Source organism: Furipterus horrens, unplaced genomic scaffold, assembly GCF_987537825.1.
Source record: "Furipterus horrens unplaced genomic scaffold, mFurHor1.1.pri manual_scaffold_6, whole genome shotgun sequence".
Taxonomy (NCBI): domain Eukaryota; kingdom Metazoa; phylum Chordata; class Mammalia; order Chiroptera; family Furipteridae; genus Furipterus; species Furipterus horrens.
In genome coordinates, this window is record NW_028327176.1 from 72,944,035 (window position 1) to 72,968,911 (window position 24,877).

General features: G+C 41.5%; 1 protein-coding gene across 1 annotated transcript in view; it reads left to right on the plus strand.

The window, feature by feature from the left end:
• The window catches only part of LOC150006490 (transmembrane protein 131-like), a gene marked incomplete at its 5' end in the record, with an annotated part of 143,234 nt that extends 138,194 nt beyond the window's left edge, over positions 1–5,040 (plus strand). The window contains 2 exon segments of the mRNA XM_090280131.1: positions 2,861–3,036; positions 4,882–5,040. Coding sequence (XP_090136257.1) covers positions 2,861–3,036; positions 4,882–5,040 — 335 coding nt within the window.
• Between the last annotated feature and the right edge of the window lie 19,837 nt (positions 5,041–24,877).

A 24,877-nucleotide genomic window follows, 5' to 3' on the forward strand; every position in this document is an offset into this window, starting at 1 on the left:
TAGCTGAACGAAAGTCCTGCAACTACAGATATAAAGAAGAAAGCACATGCAGACTGGCAGGATGGGGCAGAGACACAGAACAGGCTAGTCCCACACTTATGTGTGGTAGATAAAAATCAGGAGAAATACTTTGGCTGCAGAGATCTCCCCTGAGGAACAAGGGGTCCCAGCCCTACAAGAGGCCCATCAGCCCAGGGTTCTAGTGCCAGGAAGAGGCATCCTTGTAACTTACGGCTATAAAAACCAGTGGGGATTGTGGCTAAGTCAGACAGAGGGCTTTTGGGAATCCCAGGCAGTTCCTTTTAAAGAGCCTATGCACAGACCTACCTGGACTCACTCCCTCTGAGCTCCAGCACTGAGGCAGTAGCTCAAAAGGCACTAAGGACATAGAGGGGGGACTGAATTTTTAAGCATCCAGGCAAGAGCTGGAGGGGCAGCTTTCTCCCATATAGAAGTGCTGGTAAAGACCATTTTTCCTTTTCTGAGCCCTCTCTTCACACTGCCAGCAGGCTGGCACCATATCTGAGTCTCCATCAATCTGGCTCATATTATTAGACCTGCCTGGCGATTCCCTGAGATCCCACCCCACATAACTTGGGGATGCACCCAAGCTATATCCGGCCTGTCTTGGCACACGCTTTAGACTTTCTTAAAATCTTACAAAAAAGCATCATCGGGCCTTGGCATGCCCCAAAACTCTCGCTAAATAGCCTCAGGTCCAAACTAGTGCAGCTGACCTCGGTTCACAACTTGGCCTCTCCCGGGCATGTCCAAGCCCAGCACAAGTACCTGACATCTACAGAATGCTTTGTAGCTCATGCCAGGCAACAGCTGACCTTGGTCTGCACCTCCAAGGAGGCCCCAGAGCCAATGCACCTGGTGCATTGGCCATATCAAAGCACCAACCAACCACCTCCACAAGTGACACATTTGAGAGGTAGATTCAGTGGGACCCTGCACAGCTGATCCTTCACGGTGGTCCTAGCCATTCCTCGAGTAATTCCTGGGAGTAATTCCCTCCAACAGCAATCAAGGCTCGACTACAAAAGGAAGGTGTACAGTGCCCACATGGAGGGTGCATCTGGAATGCGCAGCTCCAGTGAATGGGGAGGCTGTGCCACTGGACCCTACAGAAAACCTGCTATACAATAGACCAATCTACCAAGTCCAGGGAATATAGCAGCTCTACCTAATACATATAAATAAACACAGGGGAGCAGCCAAAATGAGGAGACAAACAGATCCCAAGTAAAAGAATAGGAAAAAGAACTAAGTGAAATAGAGGCAAGCAGACTAACAGATACAGAACTCAAAACCATGGTTATAAGGATGCTGAAGGAATTTAGTAAGAACTTCAACAGCATAAAAAAGAACATGGAAACCATAAAAGAAAGAACCAGTCAGAAATGAAAGAAAGATACCCTAACTAAAATAACAAATAATTTACAGGGAATCGGTAGTAGAGAAGATGAAGCCAAGATTCAAATCAGTGATTTGAAATATAAGGAAGCAAAAAACACCCAATTAGAACAACAAAAAGAAAAAGAAAAACTGAGGATACCAACAGTTGCATCATGGAAGTGCCAGAAGGGAAAGAAAAAGGACAAGAAATTGAAAATCCATTTGAAAAAATAATGACAGAAAGCTTCCCTAACGTGGTGAAGGAAGTAGACATACAAGTCCAGGAAGCTTACAGTCCCAGACAAGATGAACCCAAAGAGGCCCACACCAAGACACATTGTAATTAAAATGCCAAAGATTAAAGACAAAGAATTTTAAAAGCAGCAAAGGAAAAACAGTTAGTTAGTTACAAGGTAGCTCCCATAAGACTGTCAGCTGATTTCTCAAAAGAAACTTTGCAGGTCAGAAGGGACCGGCAAGAAGTATTCCAAGTGATGAAAAGATTACCCAGCAAAGCTATCATTTAGAATGGAAGGGCAGGTAAAGTGCTTCCCAGACAAAGTAAAGCTAAAGGAGTTCATCACCACCAAGCCCTTATTATATGAAATGTTAAAGGGACTTATTTAAGAAGAAGATTAAAACTATGAACAATAAAATAACAAACTCATAACTATCAGCAAATGAATCTAAAAGGCAGAAACAAACTAAGCAAACAGCTAGAACAGGAACAAAACCATAGATATGGAGATCATATGGAGGGTTATCAATGGGGAGGGGGAAAGGGGAGAATGGGGAAATGGTGCAGGGATCAGAAGCATAACTGGTAGGTACAAAATAAATAGGGGGGCATTAAGAATAGTATAGGAAATGGAGAAACCAAAGAACTTATATGCATGACCCATGGACATGAACTAAGGTGGGGGGGGCCAAAGGGCAAAATATTGGGACAACTGTAATAGCATAATCAAAATATACTTTTAAAAAGTAAAAATACAGGAAGAGTAAATAAATAATAAAAAATGTATTGTTCTTTGTTGAAAATTTTCTGCAAGACTGAATACTAATCCACTACTTTGTACATGTTAATGAAGTTCTGTTTTTATCATTAAAAAAAAAAAGAGCTATATTCCTCTCTGTGGTATAAAAAACTATCCTAAGACAGACAGACAGATATGTCAAAACTACTGAGTTTGCCAAAACTCATTGAACTTTACACTTGAAATAGATACATCTTGCTGTACAAAAACTATGCCTCAAAGTGATTTTTAAAACATTCTAATCAAAAGGTCAAACATGATTTGGAAAGCTTTCATTAAATAATAATTCTCTAAGGAATAAAATAGAGAAAGAAAAGTTTTATTAATCAGAAAAGTTCAGCCTCTTCAAAAAAAAATGTTTTGGTGGCTGTGTTTAGTTCTAAACTATTTAAAAATGAGTTATTTTTAATTTTCATTCCCAGGGAAAGGAAAACCTCTTCAGCGCAAGGTTAAGGCATCTAAGAAGCAAGAGGAAAAGGAGAAGAAGGGAAAGGGAAAGCCCCAGGAAGATGAGCTGAAGGACTCCCTGGCTGACGACGACAGCTCCTCCACCACCACAGAGACCTCCAACCCAGACACGGAACCTCTCCTCAAGGAGGTAGGACAGGGTCGTACAGGCAAACACTGTCTCATCGTTCGGGTTTCTTAATGTATAATGAGCATTTCGTGTTTAACGTGAGCACATTTCTGAGGATAAGTGCTCAGTGTCCACAGGCATGCCTCAACAGTCTGGGGATGAATGTCTCCCATTTTCCTCCAGGAAGAACACTGGGAAGCATGTTAACAAAACACAATAGTGAGAAACTAGAAACACTGCTTAAAAGTTAGGGGCTATATGGATTAGTAACTACTCTGGCTCATGAAATTTGTTTCAGATTTTAAGTATCAGAAGAGAATGAGAAGCAATTGCACCATTTTAATTAGATCGAACTTTTCCTGTGATATCACTCCCAGCACAATCGGCTTCAGTAGCAGTGACTGTCCTGGAGTGGAACATGGCCCAGGAAAAGACTCTCAGCCTTAGTGCTCACCCAGAACTGGGGACTCAGCCCAGCACACATCAGCATATCAAGAAAGCTGCCTGACTTCTCAGTGTCCTCAGCATCAGGAGTAATACTGCAAAGCACCTGATACTGGTGGGCGTTAGGTAATGGAGGATAATATTTCTTTTGGGGCATGTCTGAGAATCTGAGTTATAAGCCATGTGCAGAAAAAGAAAAGTGGAATTCTATTTTGGCATTTTTATTTTTAAATAATTATACTTCAAATTTAAAATGATGCTAATATAACCTTTAATATTGTAGACCAGAGCTTCTTTTCAGTTTTAACCTAGTGGCTTAAGGAATCATTTCTTAAATCCAGTGGTGTCATCTATATATATTAATTTTTAAAATAAAATGTATATCTATTGTTCTTGTCAACTGCCTTCCCCTTGGTATCCTTCACATTAGGCACGGTGCCGTGTGCACCTCAATATAGTTGGTAGCTAGTGTTGGAGTTCTGTACTTTATATCCTTCAAACAGATGACTTCCAACAGATGACTACAAAGCTTAGAGTGGGATCCCAGCAGTTTCAGTGATAGAAATAAGCTTTGGAAGACATTTTCAGCACCTGCTTTCTTTACAACTTTTCCACCTTTCCAACTTTTTCCCTAACCACTCCTCAGTGACCCCCTCGCCTACCCCATCTCCTGCATTCTGTGTGTACCTGCTGGCATAATTTTTACCTTTCTGTTGTTACTTTCCTTCAACTTCCCCTTCCCTGTCATTTGCTTCCTTACAGGCATGGCTCAGAACTCATGGACTCCATACCTGTTACCCTTCTCCCTGCTGTTCCGTTTTTATGCTCCTTCCTCAGCACTCTTCGGAGGGTTTATGTGCTCTTATTTTTTTGTGACTGACCTGCTTGACAGTTGCGTGTCATTTGTTCCTCACTAGATTACACTCGTGTGTCCGTTCCCACTCTGTTCTACCCAGTTATTCAATTGAGTACCTAAGAGCCAGGTCTTATTCTGGGAGCTTAGGAAACAAATGGACAAAAGACCAGGTTCTCGTCCTCAAAGAACTAACAGTCTGCAAAGTTCATGATGAGTCAAGTGCTTAGGAAATGCTTCTTTAATAACTCAGGATAAGTCTGAAAAGGTGTAGTGGATGTTCTTGCCCTTTCTCTCGTTATTTACTCTTGACAGTTAAATAGATTGACTTGGTGTTACCTGTAAAAATCTAGGTTCCGTCAATAACCACACACTGGGAAGCTAGACACTGTTGGGTCAACTCTTAATTCACCATGTGCTCGTAACTCCCCCACTCCAATAGCTGTTCCTTTTGCTCTATATGTCCTTGTCCTTCCCGTCTGTCCCCCTGGTTAGCCTCAGTGCATCCTTAAACACAGTGCTGCTCAAACTATCTGTGATGAAGAACCAGGTCTTTTAAAAATTTCCAGGCTGTTACATACGTGGTCCTACTGCACATGAGTAATACGTACCCAGTCCGCATGCCGCTCCCCAGGCAAATTCAGCAGCACCTGAGCGGACCCGTGCTGTGTCCAGGAGACAGGTTCCCTGATCAGTGCTTGGAGACCACAGCAGTGTCAAATGAGTAAAAAAAGCATGAATGTGGTTTCTATACTTACCTGGTCACAGACCAGAAACAGCATTTGGTGACCAGCAAGTAGCACAGCTGTTAGATGCAGTGTGGCGTTCAGTGTATGCTCCACACTTGAGCAAGGTGAACAGCTCTTCTGTGCTACAGTAACGCCAGTGAGCATTTCCATATGAAAAGTACAAGTTGATCGATCTTATACTTCCGTATGTATCTCCCTCCTGCTGGACCTCAGCCGTCAGGAGAAGGACCTGGGCCCTCTTGGTTAAGTGGGTGACCAGTAAATGTTGAGTGAGCGAATGGGTAACTGAGCCCTCTCCCGTTGATGGTGAATAGCTGTTAACATTGACTCACCATAACTGTTGATAGTCACAGTGTCGTTGTGAACATTCAGTGAATAGGCATGGACACTTGTGTTCCTGGCTTGGGATCAGCATTGGGCACGTTGCCAAAGTGTTTATATTGTAGTCCTAACTGAAAATTTCTTATTAATAAAGGCAAGGTTTTGCACCAGAAGTCTAAAAAATAGGAAGCCACCGATTTGCTACTGCCAGTGCCACCACCCACGCCTGTCAGGATATGAATATAAATTAAAATGACACTCTATAACCCAGGCTCACCAAAATACAATTATAGTAAATCCAAGGCTGAGAAATTGACAGAACCACAATAGTTAAGATAGATTTGAAGGAAGAAGTTTTATCGTTTTTATGTATATGACATATATATCTGCTACATCTTCGGTTTTGTGTCTCTGCATTCAAATAAGACTCTATCAGTCATTTTTATTAATACTTCTCACCAGTTAAGTACATTTTTTACAGGATGCAGAAAAGCAAAAGGGAAAACAAGCCACGCCTGAAAAACATGAAAATGAAATGCCTCAAGTGAAGTAAAAAAGCAAAAAGCTGTTGAATGTTAAGAAGGAAATCCCAACAGATGTGAAAGACAGGTGAGATTTAAAAAAAAAAAAAAAAAAAGTGCAGAGAAATAAGGTATATAAAAGAAGTTACTGGTAAAAACTAGGTAATGGTTTGCGTGGTTTGGTTGGTCTTTGCAGAGTGGGGGGGCTGGGGGTGGAGTACAACAAAAGCCCTGTAATATATCATGTTCCTCTTGGCTTCTTTCTGATGCCTGATGTTCACTGATTAGGGATGGCCACATGCTTCTGTCAGAAACGTAAAAGGCAGAGGTTAACAACTTGTTGCAAAAATTTAGGTTGATAATTCATTCCCAGGGAGGGAACTGTTTCACTTCCACACAAAGATGACCGCAGTGGTTTAGCCACAGGTGTGAGTTAATTTTTGTGAAAGAGAGCTCTGAACCTGCTCTGTAACTTCGATCTGCAGCTGGATCTAGAATTCTGTGCTGTATAACTTGAAAGAATCTGTGCTTAGGTCATCAGGGCAGCTGGTACCTATCAGACAAGTCTACCATGAAGTAACTATCCCAGGCCCTGTGGGATAGGATTTTTTTGCCCCTCCCCATCCCCACCCCGGGGAAGGCTTGCTTAGAACGTTTCCCCAAGTAAATGAGCAAGTCGGACTTTGGGGTTATTAAGTTCATACTTTCATTAAACCTTGGATCTACCTAATAAACTAATTTTAGTTTTAGCATCATTAATAATGCCCTTCCTAGTTCATCATATGAAATGGCCATCAGTATGAAAGCCAGTATTTGCTTTTTTGTGTGATAAGTTGGACATTGACCCAGGAAGTGAAGAAATTAGGTATAAAGTAATAAAAGAAGATATAGTTTGTTATCATTAAAATTTGCCTTAGAACTCTTATTCTGGGTCTAATACTCGAGCTTTGCAAAAACACCAGTAACCTAGACATTATCCCTAGATTACACAGCTTTACTCAGGCAGGGCAGTCTGTTCTATAGAACCAAAGCTAGTAAGAAATTAGTGATTACTGCAGAGAAATATCACCTTGTCCCTGAATTTAGAAATAACATAGCATATGGCAGCAATTAGTAATGGAATGTCTAAAATTTACCCTTATGTGCAGATTGTTAGTTTGAGTGACCTAATCACACAATTTGTTGAGAATAGTGTGACCCAGTTAGAAGGAATGTCACATAGAGTCCTGGTTGACACACTTGGACCTCCCATGAGAGAAATCATCCTGAGGCACTAATTGGTGCTGACAGTCTGGCATCCGAGGACAAGAATGATACTCAGGTAGTGGCTAGGAAGTTTATTAGCTTGGGTACCTGAGCTCAGTGCCTGACACATAATAGTTTAAAACAAATAGTACAAGTTAATCTCACCTTTAGTCCTCTTCCCCTGACTTATGTTGTATTCCCCCCCACCCCTTTTTTTCTTTCTTTCTTTTTTTTAAATGAAATAAGTTGACTGTTAGCTGATTTGGTTTTGAAAAGTTTGTGAAAGACTTCACTGGAGTACCACTAACCTTTCCAATGTTTCTGAGTTCTCTGGCAAACCACAAGCTAGAGTGACCAGTTCTGTGCCACCTGTTCAAGGGACAGTTACAGTGACAACTCAGATTCTCTTGGTGCATAGCTAAGAGAGAGATTATTACCAAAAAACAATTTAAGCAGTGCACTCTAAATGATCTTTTTAAATTGTCTTTGCTACTGGAGAAATCCATAAGCAACCTTAGTCTCTTAATCTCCTTATCTAATTTTTTGTGAACTCACAAATCTTGTTTTGTGTTTTTCTGAAACTCAGGCATAAAAATAAATGTACTGAGAGTCAGAATTCATTAGTACATCAAACAAGTATGGCGTTAAAGAAATACAGGCTCTTTAATAACCAGCAACTTGGCCTGTCTAAATAGAGCCATTTCCTATTTACACTGAATTATGGTAGTGCACGCCTTGCTCTGTCATTCAGGTGCAATCCCTTCTGGCTCTGGCATTAGTGATACCCGGAATGCCTGTCACCTAACAAGAAGTGCTTTCAGTCTTTTACTGTATCTAGAGGAAATATATACATGTCTTTAAAATTTTTTATGAGATCTTTATCATTTTTTTATTTGAACTGTTTTATTGTATTTTTCTTCACTATTTATCCTCCATGCCCTCTTCCACCTGCCCCCCCATTCATCACACTGTTGTCTGTGTACGAGTTCTTTTTCTTTTTTGTTCAATCCCTCCATCCCCCAACCTCACCCCACCCCAGAGCTGTCTTACACATTTTTTAAAAGGAGATAAAGCCAGAAGGGAATACCTCAGTCTCTGCAGGATAGCCCCTCCGACCAGACTCCCAGGAGCTAACGTCACAAAAATCATTTCTGAGGAGTGTGGATCATTGGAGTGCAATGGCTGACCTCTGGTTCATTCATTTTTCCAGCTTTAACACTGCAGAAATTGGTCTGTACACCCCCAGAAGACTGTTTTGTAGGTCAGAGATGCCAGGAAGTAAGAGGACTTCTAGGGAACCAAGAAAGGCCCTAGAAACGCTAATTGAGGACACCAGCTATCTGTTGATCCTTTTGTTTTCTAATTGTTTATCAACATTTTACGTTTATGAAACAAATTAACAATATAAAATTAGCACAATGTTTTCTTTCTCATAATCTGCTCAAATAGCACACAGCTCAGGGCGGTTGACACCACATTCCACACAGTGGCCTCCAGGCCTGTCCGCATGGGGAAGCCCTGGCCTTGCCCTTGGCTTCCTTCCTTCCTGCATGGGGCCTATTTCATGTATTACATGAGTCAAAATACCTGGCAGCTGAAACATCTTTCTGGTTTTTCTTTTCACAATTAATCATTTAAATTAAGTTGGCCCTTATCCACTTATTCAGAAGCCTTAAAAAAGATTTTTTTAAGCATATTTTATTGATTATGCTGTTGTAGTTGTCCCAATATTTTTCCCTTTGTCCCCCTCCACCCAGTATCCTCTTACCTCCAGCAACATGCCCTGCTCCCCCTTAGTTCATGCCCATGGATCATGTATATAAGTTCTTTGGCTTCACCCTTTCTTGTACTGTTCTTAACATCCCCCTGTCTATTTTATTCCCACCAATTATGCTTCTTGATCCCGGCAGCATTTCTGCCATTCTCCCCTTTCCCCTCCCAGCTGATAACCCTCCAAATGATTCTGTTCTGGTTCTGGTTGTTCGCTTAGTTTATTTATTTATTTATTTATTTATTTATTTATTTATTTATTTTAGATTCAGTTATTGATAGTACTGAGTTTGTTGTCATTTTAACGTTCATAATTTTGTTCTTCTTTTTCTTAAATGTGTCCCTTTAACATTTCCTATAATAATGGCTTGGTGCTGATGAGCTGCTTTAGCTTTACCTTGTCTGGGAAGCACTTTATCTGCCCTTCCATTCTAAACTATAGCTTTGCTGGATAGTGTAATCTAGGTTGTAGGTCCTTGCTTTTCATCACTTTGAATACTTCTTGCCAGTCCCTTCTCTCTGCAAAGTTTCTTTTGAGAAATCAGCTGATAGTCTTATGGAAACTCCCTTGTAGATAACTCTTCTTTTGCTGCTTTTAAGATTCTCTCTTTATCTTTAACTTTGGCATTTTAATTATGATGTGTCTTGGTGTGGTCCTCTTTGGGTCCAACTTGTTTGGGACTCACTGTGCTTCCTGGACTTGTGTGTCAAATTAGGGAAGTTTTTTTCCCCTCATTATTTTTTCAACAAAGTTTTCAATTTCTTGCTCTTCCTCTCATTTTTTTCAATTCTTGTTTCTTCATTCTGTTCCGTGCGACTGTTTATTTCTTCCTTTTGCTCCAAATCATTGATTTGAATCCTGGCTTCCTTCTCATCACTGTTGGTTCCCTGTATATTTTTCTTTATTTCACTTTGTATAACCTTCACAGCTTTATTTTGTCGCCGTACTCAGTCATTTCTTGAGCATCCTGATCACCAGTGTTTTGAACTTTTCATCTAATAGGTTGGCTGTCTCTGTTTCATTTAGTTCCTTTTCTGGGGTTTTATTTTGTTCTTTGATTTGGGTCATATTTATTTGCCTCCTCAATTAGGCAGCCTACTATGTATTGGGTAGAGCTGCTTTGACTCCATGACTGGTAGTATGGCCTAATGTAGTAGGTGCCCTGTAGTGTCCAGTGGCATAGCCTCCCCTGTCACCCAAGTTGGGTACTTGAGGTGTACCCTTCATGTGGGCTGAGTACACCCTCCTCTTGTTAGTTGAGCCTTGGTTTCTGTTGGCAGGTCAATGGGAGGGATTTACCCAGTTCAGTCAGCAGCAAGGACTGGCTGTGACCACTGACGACCAACTCCACCCTCTGTGGAGGATCACCTATGCAGGGGCACAGTGTGGTGCTCTGATGTGGTCTGTAGCTGTGTACTGGGTTTGCTGGACCTGAAGTTTCCTGGGTGGTGCAGGCCGAGGTCAGCCCCCACCTGTGTTCTGCCCAGGGCACCCTGCCTGAGCAATAAAGCAATATGAGATGGCTGCTACTTGTGCTGGGCTCTGAGATTCCCAAGCAAACCCAAGCTGTGTATTTAGGCTGGCTCCTGCTAGTGCCGGGCCTGGAGCTCACTGAGGCCAGCTGTTACTTGTTTGAGAGGATTTAGGAAGTTGTGAAGCACGAGCCAATACCAGCCATTCTTATGGAAAAGTATCTTGGATGGGCCTATAATTTAGGTGGGGCGAAGTCTGTGGGGATTTCCAAAGCAGGTCAAGCAGTGTTAGCCAGATTGTTGGAATCTCAGATATGGCACCTGCTTGCCATCTCCGTCTCAATGATTGTAGTTTTTAAAATTCTGTAGTTGTCAAACTTCCATTCAACTGGATTTTGATGATTCTGACTGATGGTTGTTCTATATTTATGTGTAATTTTGATGTGGTTGTACAAACAGGCGAGCCATGTCTGCCTACACTGCCATCTTGACCAGATCTCCCAAACTCGGGGCATTTAAAGCACAGAGCAGAGTGGAGAAGGGTGAGGAGTGGATCTGTTGATTTCCATGGAAACCAACCAAAAGAAGGATGGCAGTACCATTTTTATGTGAATTAAATGTCTGGTTTTCATTAGGCCGACATTGCCTTTCCTATAAGGCCTTAGAGCAACAACTACCTCAGTAACAATTCCTGCAGGGTAGTTTAATTTAAAGGTGCCTAACTTACATACTTACCCAACTGCTTTCAAAATTGGTCAGTCCTTCATGGTGGAAGTTAAAATACCATCTTTATCTTGGCTCTGTTTCTGCATCAGAAGCCTGTCCCCTGCCATAAGGCTTCTTAATAGAGATCATTTGCTTAATTTAGAAAAGTATAAATCAGCAAAACTAAAGTAGTTGTCTGGCACTTTTTTTCTTAAAAACCAATTAATTTTACAGTGGCACTGAGTTAAGATTTGTATAAATAGCCCTACCCCCAGCACTTATAAACCACTGACTTAAAAATAGCTCACACTCACCCTCCACCAGACGACTGGGTGGGTATCTGTGCTATGGGAGCTTTTGGTTTTTTTTAAAGGTGGACTCTTTTAAGTAACCATGTTGGTCAGAAGCAGGAGAAAGATGGAAGATTTATAAACCTTTACCATTGATAATCTTACCCATAAGTGGTGGATTTTTTCAAGTCAGTGTGTTATCCCTCCTAAAACTCTTTTTGGGTTAACTGAGACCCTTAGGATTTTTAAAATTCCTTTGACTAATTCCAAATAGAAAATTTGTGAAATATAAACAAATGCAAATAAGATGATCTTTGACCTGGTACCTTATAGAATGTTTACAAATAGCCTTCATTAAAATGTATTTATTTATGAGATCAGACTCTGTTCTGTCATCTGCTTACCTTTATGGGATAGAGTGTACTGTATGTGCTGTTGGATCTGGAAGGTGCGAACTGTTCTGACCTTTGAAATCTGGTGTGGATTAGCTGCCTTCTGGGAGGGAGAATCTGTAGATAGCCTGGTTCATTCCATAGTTTCTGCAACAAAAACATCTCCTCTTTGGAGTTCTGAATAATAGAACCTTGACATTTCTGACTCTATATTCAGGAACCCCACTAGTAGTGTATTTGCTGGGAGAGACTGAACAGCCCCAAAATGGCAAGTTTCCGCTAATGGCTTTATGCGCGTTACCTAAGGCAGGTGCTCTAACCATAGCTGTCGACACTCAGAGTGCAAAGAAGATGCCTACAAGTGCTGAGCTGTCTCCTGGGCAGCCTTAGCCTCAGCCTCAGGATGGGGGGCAGATAATGCCTCAGGAAGCCAGATTCCTAAAACATGCGTTGAAAGTGCAGAGCAGTCAGTGATTTCTCCACCCCACAAAAAACAGACAAATTTGAATTTTGATTCCATGCTTGTCTTTCAGTTGTTTAGAGCTGCCATACCCTCCCTCATTGGAAAGTAAACAACGGAAGAGCCTCCCATCCAAGATCCCTCTTCCTCCTGCACTGACAAGCAGCTCCAAATCACGGAATTCCCAGAAAACAAAAGGTATTTTCCTGTTGGTCACACAGATACTTCTATAATTGGTTATATTAACAGTTGTTAGTTGTGAATTACCAGTGATCAATTATAGTTATTAGTCATGTAAAAAGCTAAAATTCTGTTCTTGTAATTAAAAGGATCATTAAAGTAGACCTAAAAGAAAGGAGTCATCACCCATTAACAACTTTCTTTTCTCCTTTCTGTGCAGGTGCAAATAAATTAGTGGATAACAGGCCATCTGCCCTAGTGAAATTCCTTCCAAATAGTCAAGAACTAGGCAACACCAGTAGCTCAGAGGGAGAAAAAGACTCCACCGCCAGAGTGGGATTCTGTGCCAGTTCACAATCTGGCAGCTGTAAGTATGGCAACTTGGGAATCTCTCTGGGCACAACAATTCAGCAGGGACATATTGCTTTAAAAGGCAACCCAGTGTCTGGTTTGCTGGAGCCAGCTTGTACTAGCCAGGAAAAGTCTGTTGTTAAATAGTCTGCTAGTATTAAACTGCAGTAGCTTAGTTGGTCATGGCGAGAGCATTGCTGGAGAATATGGGTTCTCACGGTGACGCATGAAAAGAATTTCAAGGGGCACATGAGTGGGAGAAGTTTGAGTAGTGGCAAGATTTGTTGGGTTGAAAATACTACTCCCTAGGAGATGAAGAGGGCAGGCAGGCTCTAATAGCAACTGCCCCAAGGTCCTTGCTGATCCTCCGTGTATTTTCTGGGTTTCAGGAACAAGCAGGCTGTCTTGCAAACTATTCATCCTATTTCCTCGGTTTTTCCAGGGCTGTGCTGGGCGCTCCCCCATCCAATCCCTTTCTTGGATCTTTCGGGGTTTTGAGCCCTTATCCTACCTAGCCTTTTCCCATATTTTCCCAGGCTAGACTCCTCCCCTTCGTGGTTGCCATTTTGGCTTCTATTGCGCTTGTCTCATGGTTTTGCTTTGTCATCTGGCTTCAACTGCACGTGCCTATGCAAGGGAATTTCTCCCTTGCTGGTTCTCCCTCCCCCAAGTAACAGGCTGGTTATTCCCCATGGAGATTGGAAAGCCGGTCTTTCTGCTTGTTTGGGGATTGAGTCCCTTTGGTGGAGGATGCAGCTGTCCCCTGGGGAGTCTGTGAAGTTTTAGCTTCCTAGTTAATCAGGCTTAATGTCTGACTCTGTTATATACACAGAGAAATAGCAAGCGATTTACATCAGGTCTTTTGTTTCCCAGAAGCTGATGCACCAGCACACCACTGCCCATTGTCCAAAATGGGAAGACCTGTTTGGATTGGGGAATCATTCCAAAAACTGCTTCTTTAGGAGAGGATTAACTCCACATGCTTTACCTTTCTTGTTCCTCATACACTTGTGGTGTAATCACTTTCTAAAAATTCAGTTTAGTCTCAACTTTACCCATATCTTTTACATAAACAGCCTATGTGAAGGTTTCATTATTTTCCTCACTAACTTTTTTACCTTGTTCTCAGATTTGGCCTGCAGTCAGTCATGACAGCAGCTCAGTCTACTAAAATAAGGCAGCAGTCCTCACCTGAAATAGAAGATAAGAAAGACGAACACAGGGAGGGGCCTGATGGCAGGATTTAGGATGGAGAGGGTGACAGTCTTAAGACTGACTTGTCTACACTGCAGTGTTAGAGTAAACTCACGTTTGGCTTGTTTGCATTAAAGGTGAAATCAGATTGAGCAATAAGATTGTTTAAGGTGAAGGGGGATTTAAATGAAGCATTAGTAAGTTGGATGAAGGCTAAGAACTTAGAATTCAGGTGAAGGGTACAGATGTGGGCTGTTCACAGGGGACAGGTCGCTTCTGGTGGTATTGGAGGAGGTCAGAAAATGTATAAGAGGTGGCTAGGGAAGGGTCAGGACAATTGTACAAATAATGACCCTACAGTGAAGATGTAATATCACTTAGGCACACTGGGCTATGGGGGCTTCTAAGGAGGGTGGACGGATGGAGAGATTTGAGCAGGGCTCATACAGGAGATGGCATTTGAGATGGGCCCTGAGCATGGGCATGAAGTCAACAAATAACACATGAGGGAAGAGATTAGCCACATGGTCACAGGTGAGAGTAGGCAGGGTGGTTGTAAGGACAGTGAATAAAGTGCCAACGCCATTGATGAAGGTCAGTGAGAACTCCTGGGGCAGGCACAAGGTGGTACTGAAGCTGGCAAATGGATAGCTTGGGCTTAAGAGAAAAGGATGTTTTCCTTCATGGTGCCATAATGGAGTTCTTGATACAGCCAAGGAAGGTGTAACCTTGTCTAGGCCCTAAGTGCTAGAGGTCTGAGGAGGAGCGTTACAATGAAATAGAACCATCGTGAGAGCAGGCTTCAGTCTGAAAGTGGGGAAGAACAGACACAGGAAATCAAAGTAGAATACACTATTCTTACTGTACACAAGACTTGCATGGGACATAAAAGGCCTGCCAGGAGGGTGAAGGGAAATGTGTCAAGCTGGGAAGAGCTGTTTTGGGCAAAGATAAGAAACAAGGAGTGCAGTGGGGCTCTACAGCTGTGCCAGTATAACTGGGTCAGTGGTCTTCCTCAAAGACTGGGAGCCCATGGAGACTGCATTCACAGGGGCCAGAGCACTTTCCGTATACTTTGTATCAGTCAACTGACCAGCACCAAGGTACACGTGATACCTTTTTCTTTCTTTTTTCTTAATTTAAAAACTTTTTAAGAGAGGGAAAGGGAGAGAAACATCAATGTAAGAGAAACATCAGTCAGTTGCCTCTTGTGCCCCGACTGAGGATCAAACCCGCAACCTAGGCCTGTGCCCTGACTGGGAGTTGAATCAGTGACCTTTTCTTTGTGGCACAACGCCCAACCCACTGAGCCACACTGGTCAGGACCTTAAAAAAATTTTATACAGTATTTTTATTTCTCAGTTATAGTTGACATAGAATATTATATAATTTTCAAGTGTACAACATAGTGATTAGACATTTTAAAATTACAAAGTAATCACCCCAATAAGTCTAGTACTCTTCTGATACCATACACAGTTATTACAATGTTATTGCTGTACTTTACATCCTTGTAACTGTTTTTATACAATAACTGCCAGTTTGTACTTCTTAATCCCTTCACCTTTCTCACTCATTCTCTAAACTCCCTCCCATATGGCAACCGTCAATTCATTCTCTGTTTTATCAGTTTGTTTTGTTTGTTCATTCATTTTGGTTTTTTAGATTCCATATGTAAGTACAACAATACAGTATTTGTTTTTCTCTGATTATTTCACTTAACACAGTACCCTCTAGGTCCATCCATGTTGTCACAAATGGCAAGATTTCATTCTTTTTTATGGCTAATAATGCTCCATCGTATATATGTACCACATCTTTATTCATTTCTCTGTCAGTGGACACTTAGTTGCTTCCTTATTTGGCTATTGTAAATAATGCTGCAATACACCTATCTTTTTGAATTGGTTTGGTGTTTCCTTGGATAAATACTCAGAAGTGGAATTGCTGGGTGATCTGGTAGTTCTATTTTTAATTTTTTGAGGAATCTCTATATTGTTTTTCATAGTGGCGGTACCAGTTTGCAATCCCACCAGCAGTCAGTAGTGCACAAGGGTTCCATTTTCTCTACATCTTCACCAGCATTTGTTGTTTGTTGATTTATTGATGATAGCCATTCTGACTAGTGTGAGGTGACAATCTTACTGTGCTTTCAATTTGCATTTACACCTGATTAGTTATGCTGAGCATCTTTTCATGTTATTGGCCATCTGTATGTGCTCTTTGGAGGAATATCTGTTCCTGTTCTCTAGTTTTCATTCGTTGTGAGTTCCTTATATATTTTGGATAGTAGGCCCTTATTAGATGTATCACTGGCCAGTACCTTCTTCTATTTGGTAAATTGTCTTTTCATTTTGTTGATGGTTTCCTTCACTGTGCAGAAGATTTTTAGTTTGATGTAGTCCCATTTGTTTTTCTTTTGCTTCCCTTGCCTAAGGAAACACATCCAAAAATAATTTGCTAAGAATGATGTCACAGTTTACTGCCTACATTTTCTTCTAGTTTTATGGTTTGGGTTCTTACATTTAGAATTAATCTATTTTGAGTTTATTCTTGTATATGATGTAAGGAAGTCGTTTAGTTTCATTTTTTCCCATGTACAAGGGGGGAACCCAAAAAAATGGAATTATTTTCTGAAGGGTGAGCCCCTTGTAGAACATGCTTCCCCCACTAGGTGAGTGTTCTGGGAACACATCTGTATCAGTGTACCAGCTGGCGTTGTTGTGAGAGGGTGCATGCAGTTTCAGTGAATGTTTTTGAAACTCTTTCAACGTGTTTGCCCATTTCGTGATGGGTGATTTAGGAGCGCACCTGCACAGACTGCGCTGAGTGTTCAGCAGTTTTTGACCAAAAATGGCATCACCCCTGTTCATCTGATCTCATCCTGAGCGACTTTTTTGTTTCCCCGGATGAAAAAAGTCCTCAAAGGGGCATATTTTGCCTATGTGGAAGAGATGAAACAAAAATGGCAGAAGCACTAAAAGGCATCAAAATCAACAAATTCAAAAACTGTTTTGAGCAGTGGAAAAAAAACATCTTTTTTTTTTTTTAATTTTGGTTTTTCAATTACAGTTGTCCCCTTTTCCCCTAATTTCTCTCCCTCAAAACCTTAAACTTATTACTTAGAAACAGCTATTACTAACATTTTGTTGTGTTGATTACATATAAGTATAGACAAAAAAAAGAAATAGCCAAGGTGGTCTGGGTCACAAGCTGAGAGGACATCTTGGGTGGAAAAGTGCAGACTTCCTTGTCTACCTGTCTTGGTAAATCTTCAGACTCATTCCCTTTATTTAAAATGTTTATCATTAATGAATATTCCTCCAATTGCAGTAACTTGAATAAAATCATCTCTTTAATTATCTGTGAATTTTGTCTTTCATGGATGGTAAATAGACTAGCTCCACAATTGATGCAAATAAATGATACTTGGATTCTTTAAATAAATTCCAAGATTCTCAAAGAATAGGCTCATAGCTGAGAATGAAGTACATCTTACCTAGATGGGAAAGGATATGTTTCCTAGATATAGACTGATCTAATCAAGAGAGAAAAATCTTTCAGCTAAACCTGTATTTCTGTTAGTCTGAAGAATATCAGGTTTGAAATAAAAGAGAGGAAAAAGAATGTAAGAGAGAAAAGGGAAAATCCATGTACTTGGAATTAGGCCAGCATTTGAATACCATGCTCCATGGTTACCAAGCTGTGCAATTTGGGGTGAGATTGGAATAATTACTATTTCCTGTGGATATTTCATTTAGTCTTCTAGCCGGATCCTGGCTGTCAGTCAAGCCACATGTCTTCCTCTTTCAGGCTCTTTCTGTTAGTGGATGTATTTGGTCCCAGTCCAGGGCCCTCTCATTTCTCCTTCTCAGTATGGCTGTGTGCTGCCATGATCTGCCATTGAAATCTGGACTATGACAATAAACTGTTTAAAGTTTAATTTGTAAATGCATAAGAGTGGAATATATGGGCTTATCAGAAATGAGTGACCTTATATTAATCTTGTTTTCTTGTTTGACAGAAGAGACTAGATGGATAGATCAGAGAGAGATATGTAGTAGAGAGTGGATCCACCCTTGTCAACACCTTTAGTAATGAAGCTCATGTAGATGAGATGGAGAGGCAAGGAAGATAATAAACTTAATTAGATGTGAACTAACAATAAATACTGTCAAAGGAAACCAATGTAGAAAAAATTACTTCAATGGAAAACATGCATTGTCTACATCATATTATAGACATTTGGCAAAACCTTTCTGGGTTGTCAGATTCTAGTCTTTTATTGTCTTTAAGCTGTTTTGTTTCTTTTCTAAGTTACTAGACATGCAAATTCTTACTTGTCAAATAGAGTTATAATATACCATGTTGCCGGGTTATGTCTTTTCTCTGCCATGCTGAACTTGATTTAAAATAATCCAGCTGAGGTCCCCAAATCTTATAAGTGCCCTTGCCTACATTTCTCCTTTTGAGACACTGCTGGTTCTTAGAGATGCTCTCCCTTCCTATGAGCATGTTTTATTTGTCTTCGCATATGTGCACTGATCCTGCCTATTCTGCAGATCCCCTCTTACTCAACCCTTCTCCCAAATCTAGCACACAATTCTCAAAATTGGCTTGAGATATATATATATATCTCCAAATGTACATATTTTGAATATATGAATTATTAGTTATTTAAAGGAGAACAGAATTGAGATTCTTCTCATACCCCAACTAAGTTTGTAACTAATTGAGTTTGTAACTAATTCAGTTTCATGCCCAATAGAAGTATTTTCAATGTGACTTTGTGGTCCAGCAATGATGGAAATTCTACTACTTTCACCCCAGAATTAGACCTTTCTACCAACTCACAAGCAGTTCTGGAAAACCAGGGGCCTCAGGAAGGTCCTGGTAGAAGCCACGGGCCATGGAACAGACCAGAGGGTAATATACCATGGGCAGCCGACCCCAGAGAGAAGAAACAAATGCTAGCGAAGAAGGGACAGTGGGAAGGAGTCTTCAACAAGTAGGGTGAATATCCGACATTCTCTAACATAATTTATTCTTTGGTAGAAAAAGTTAAAGGCTGGTGAGATTATTTAGGAAAATTTCCTCCTCATAGACCCTGGAAGACTAAGAAAAAGTGTTCACACTAAGGAAAACAAATAGATGATACTCTAGCATGATGTTTGTGAAAAGTTTGGCTGTTTGACAAAGTAATTGGAGGTCTCACCTGAGAGCTGGTGGAAAGAACAGATATTTATTCATCTTTGCCTAACTCTGCACATCATAGTTCAGATCTTCAATGTGAAGTGATAGTATGCAAGTGACTCTAAAAAGAAAGCAAATACATCAGGCCCATTCTTCTCAAAGTGCTGCTTCAAGTTGTCTGGGGGACTTTGAAAACTCAGTGGTGACTTCTAGCTCAAAAAGCAAAAGGAGCTCAAAAGCATTTTTTTAAAATTGTTTAAAAGGCAACCAGTTATAATATAAAGGAGAAAAAACGATAACTGCATAATACCATTATAACAATACGTTACAACATAAAATAGTTCATTCACAACAGCAATAAAAAAAAATTTATAATTGTAGCTACTTACTCTAAGGATGTATATAACAATTTATTATGGGGCTACTCATCGCATAAATATTTATAATCATTCTAGCAAAGTGGTGGTGATAGTAGATGCTTTTTAATGTGCTAACTTGGCATTTGACAACTCTATATTGTCCTCAGCACCAAAGACTCACTAGTTCACGAAACAATAAGTCTGAGGACAATGATTTTATTAGATCTGTTATGTCACTTTAGAAATTGGGATGGGAGGTGATAGTTTTTATCTCTATGGATTGAAAGCAAACCATTTAGAAATAATCTTCTCTAGTGAGAAGAGATACCTGGAAATTCACTTTGATTTGGCTCTTTGAAGGTGAACACACCATCTGCCAGCACCAAATATGTGTGGACACCGAGGATAACTACTCTTAGGAGTGTAAGAGTTATAAGCTATTGTTCAAGAAAGGATTTAATCAGTCTTTTTCTATGTCAAGAGATTGAATGGTAAATCTGCCCAGGCCCTGGCATGTATCTCAGGGAAGAGAAGAAGTTCATGCCCAATTCCATCACAGAGTCCTGAGAACTGACTGTGCATTATCTGCGAAAGCCAAGTTCAGATGCCTCTATTTGGGAGTGAAAGCAGGATCCCTCTTTGACTTAAGCTAGCACCAGGATCAGGATTGCAAGCACAAATGCCACCAGGCCAGCAATGTAAAGGTTTGTATCAGGAGGGCTGTCAAACAGAGAGAAAAGAGGTCTGCCATGTAATGTGTTGCCAAATAAACTGCTTCTGAGGGCAGCATTTGACCACCTGCAGCCACTGGTCAACCTTGACTGAAGCAGTAATTTGATTTTCCTTCCAAGAATCACAGCTGACTCTGTAGAGATTGGTTGCCACAGGCATTCCCTGCTGGGCACTCTGTCAACAGTGACGCCATGTGGCAGTGAAGAGCAGTGAAGATCTGCCAGACACTGTCTTGAAAACAGATCAACCCCAAACCAAACATCCATGAATAGCTTTCACCACAAATATAGAAACCCCAAAGTAAGAGCAGGGAGAAGACAACTACCACCAGGCACAACCCACCTGGTCTCAGCATCTGCACTAGAAGAAGACACAGACGGGGGAAGCATCTAATGGACATGAAGGCAGGAGGCCTTCAAAACACCAGCGGCAGTCACTGGAAAGCCCTGAGGGGCTATTTGAAAAGAGCAGCTGAGACTGGAGGGTCTTGTCCTACCCTGAATTAAGCGGAGGTAAAGGGGCTGGAGACAGAGTGTGAAGGACTTCAGAAATGTGGATCCTCTGTTCCTTGACACCGAGCACCAGAATGCCTTTCCAGGATGTGGAACACACAGAGGAGGCATTGCAGGGAGGAACTGCAGACACAGAAGGAAAATGTCAATAGGAAGTTGGATGGGAAACTGAGCCAGGAATCCTCAGACAGTAAACCCCGTTTCCGAAGACTACAGTAAAATAATTACGAAAAAGCTCTGTCGAGTTAGAGCTTTCTTTTTTTAAGTGTATTAAAACTAATTTTACCTAAAATGAATAACTGAAAAGGATTGAGATCAAATCCCATATAAGCATAGTATAAGAAACAGGAATCCACTGCTCAGAATGGTGTGGCTCAGTTGGTTGGACTTTGTCCAGCAAAGCAAAAGGTCCCAAGTTTGATTTCCAGTCAGGGCACAGGGTTGGGCTGCGGGCTCAGTCACCGGTCAGGGCACGTACCGACACAAACTATTAATGTTTCTAGTTTGCATCGATCTTTCTGTCCTCTATTTCTTCTTCCCTTTAACTCTCTCTAAAATTAATTAAATAAAGTCTTTTTAAAAAGTAAAAGCAGAATGAAGAGCAGAATACCATCTCCCCTACAAATGAAACAAGTCAGAGAGACAGGTCCACAAACTGACCAAAACTGTCACCTGCTACTTCAAAATGAGCCAGAAAACATTTAATAAAACAATACAGAAGATGAAAGAACATAGGGGTTGTGGGAATGAGTAGAATATCTGTTTGGAATGATGAAAAAGTTCTGGAAATAGTAAATGCTGGTCAAAACTACCTACCCATGGGTGATCATTTTGCTTTGATCTATTTTTGACAGGTTTTGGGGAGATTCAAACTCTGTCCTGTTTCTTCCATCTCTCTGAGTGGTGCTCAATCTTTTGACATAATTATTTTAATTTAGATGGTAGAGATGGCTGCACAATGGCATGAATGTACTTAATGTGAAAGAACAAGACAAATGAGAAGTAGGTGAGATGATAGAACTCTGGACAGAATTAACAATAAGAGAAAAACGTCAGAAATGAAGACTAAATCAAATATAACACAGGAGTGAATAAACAACAAGGATAATTCATTAATGGAAACAAGTGAAAAAAGAATAAATTTTTAGAAATCAGAAAGAAGATAACAGGAAATCTAGAGAAATGTCAAATATCAAAGATAGGCAAAAAAAGCCAGGACAGTTCTGAAAAGAGTAATACAAGTGCACATCAAGGTTTAGCACATCATAAAAGGGACATTGCAAATTAGTGGGAAAGATTCACTGTAAATTGTGATACATATATATTGGAGTGTAAGTAATTTGTCTGGAAGCATCCACAGCCTGGCAAAAGTGTCTCTGAGGGAGGAGGGAAATGAGTGTCTGGGGACCTTTGGGAAAAGGGTGACTTTTCATTAAATATACCCTGTTGTACTTTTCTGAATTTCTGTCTTGTGAATCTACTACCTCTGAAGTGTGACTGCTTGAGTTCAAATCCCAGTTTAAACAATTGCTAGCTCTTAATCTGTGACACTCTCCTAGACTATCCCCATATTTGTTAAATGGGGTGATTAAGGTAGCCTGGTGCTGGCTGAAACAGAATGAACTCCAAGTACTGCAAATTGCTAGTGGAAACAACTCAGATGCCCATCAATTGATGAAAGGATGAACAAAGTGGTAGATTCACTCAAATACATGAAGCAGTCATCAAAAGGAATGAAGGACTGACACACGGTACAACATGGATGAACTTTGATAACATGCTTAGACACATTGGCAGGGGAGAAGCCAGACACAAAGCCAGACCCATTGTCCAGGCAGAAAGCAGAGTAGTGGTTGTCAGGGGCTGGAGGGAAGAGGGAACAAGGAATAACTAACTGCTAATGGTGAAGGGGGCTCCTTTTGGGGCTGGTGAAAATGTTTCGGGATAGATGATGGTGTTGGTTGCACGAGTTTTGAATGCACTAAACGTCACTGCATTTACAGTTTAAAACGATGAACTTGATAGTATGCAAATTATACCTCAATAAAAACAATTGTTAAAATGCACGTTACCTATTTTCAAATGATGATTCCCATCTCTACCCTTCCCCTATTCCACTCCCTTTCCCGCTCCCCACTCTCCCCCACTGCCACTTCCTGCAGCAGCCCCACAAGTCCTCCCAAGGAGCCCCTTGGAACTGATGCCTGCCTAGTAAGGCTGTTCAAGAGGCAACCCAGCGCCCACGTGCCTTTAGCTCTGGTCCCAGTGGCAATGGACGCTGATTTTTCTGGTGGGCTTTAGTTGACAGCAGTGATTAGACAAGGTGGCACGTGGGTCTCGGTCATGGAGGAGGCCATTGATGGCCTCTGCACTTAATGCTTAGGCTTCACTTGAAGTTTAATGTCATCCAACTGTAACGTCTGGGTGTTATGCTCTGATAGCCAGGTTTCCACTCACAGGCCCTTGTAAACACTGAGGCCTTGGGAGATACGCCTCAAATGGAGGCTTTGCTCCACCACATGCAATGTGACCTCAGCCCATGGCTGAACCTCACGAGTAAAGTGGCACGGTGATGCTGGCCTCGAGTGTCGTTGGGAAGGTTGATGGTATTAGTAGTGCATTAGTGGGCCTGGTGCACAGGTGTTGAGTAAATGGTCATTTGTGTCCCACATGCTGTTCTGGGTGCACCTCCTACTGCAACAGTTCACTTGGCCAGGCCCCAGTTATCAGCTGCACCCAGGGTAACACTAAGCCCTTGCCACTCATCTGGTAGAGTCCCCTGTTTTGTACTCACCTCCCCCAACTACAATCATGCACCTGTATTCAGTTATATATTCTTTTAATTCTGACCTCAGACTCTGCTTCTTACTTCTGCCCTTTCCCTCCTCCTGCTTCTTTTGATAAACCCATAACATCTCCTCCATTTAGGTCCTATGGCCATGAAACAATTTCCTTCCTTTTTTTCTCAGTTCTTCCCTTTTGTCCTTTATTCATCCATCAAACTACCAATATTTCATTCTCACACAGCCACTGATCTCCTCCCCCACCAGAGAAAACCCACAATGAACAGCATCTCCAAACTCAAAAGGATTTCTTATTACTCATCCACTGAATCTAGAACATTTGTTTAATGAACTTTATTGTTTAAAAATATAACAGTACAGAGAAATTTGTATTTTTCTGTGGACAAAAGCAGGCATCCAAAGTGGCACCAACCATGCTAGCATCTCTTATATTGCGTAGCCGTACTGTTGAGAAGTTTCCGTTTCCTTTTCCTTCTCCTTGAAATGCTCCACTTTCACCAAAGAGCATTTGGCAGCCTTCTCACATTCCAGTTGAGCCTTCCTCTTCATGACCTCCCGCTCATCCCTCTGCACATCTGTGATGGGCTTTGACACCATGGGCCCAGAAACATTGGGTTTCTTCAAAGGAATTGGTTGAAGGGTGAAATCCTGGAGTAGATATTGGTTTGGGGGCTTGGGCGGGGACTGGAGCTTGGTCACAGCAGAGCGAATGGGCTCCCGATGGAAAGAAGTGAAAGCTGATGTTTTGTAGGACACAGGGCTAGGAGCAAGAGACTGAGGAACCATAGGCCGCGCAGGGTTGGTAGAAGCTGGTTGGGATGGGTTGTTCGATATCGGCCGAGCTGGTCTTGCAGGACCTGTCAAAGATGCAGCAGTGGGCTGGGCTGAATGGACTGCAGTAGGCCGAACGGAGTTAGAACCAGACCGGGCAGGGTTAGCCACAGCAGGCCAATATGATGCAGCAGGATGTGGCCTCTGAGGAACTCGTCGAGCCTGAGGCTTGTCCAGGTTAAGGAAAGGCAAAGGAATCAACTTGACCTTGCCGGGAGGTGGCAGCTCATACTGAGATGGAGAGAAAGACTCTTTTTCATCACTGCCATCTCTTTTGACCTGAGTTTTCTGAGGACCTTTGCCCTCGTGCGAGGTATCCAGCCCTGGTTTGATAGCTGGGGGCCGATGGGGGCCTCTGTGGTTGCTTGCATTTCCTGGGGCCCGGGAGGAAGACAGTTCAGTTTTCTTATGACTCTTCTTCCCCAGTGCGGGGAAAACCCGCACAGACTCCAGCATGTGCGTACTTAGGCAGCTGCAGGGCTT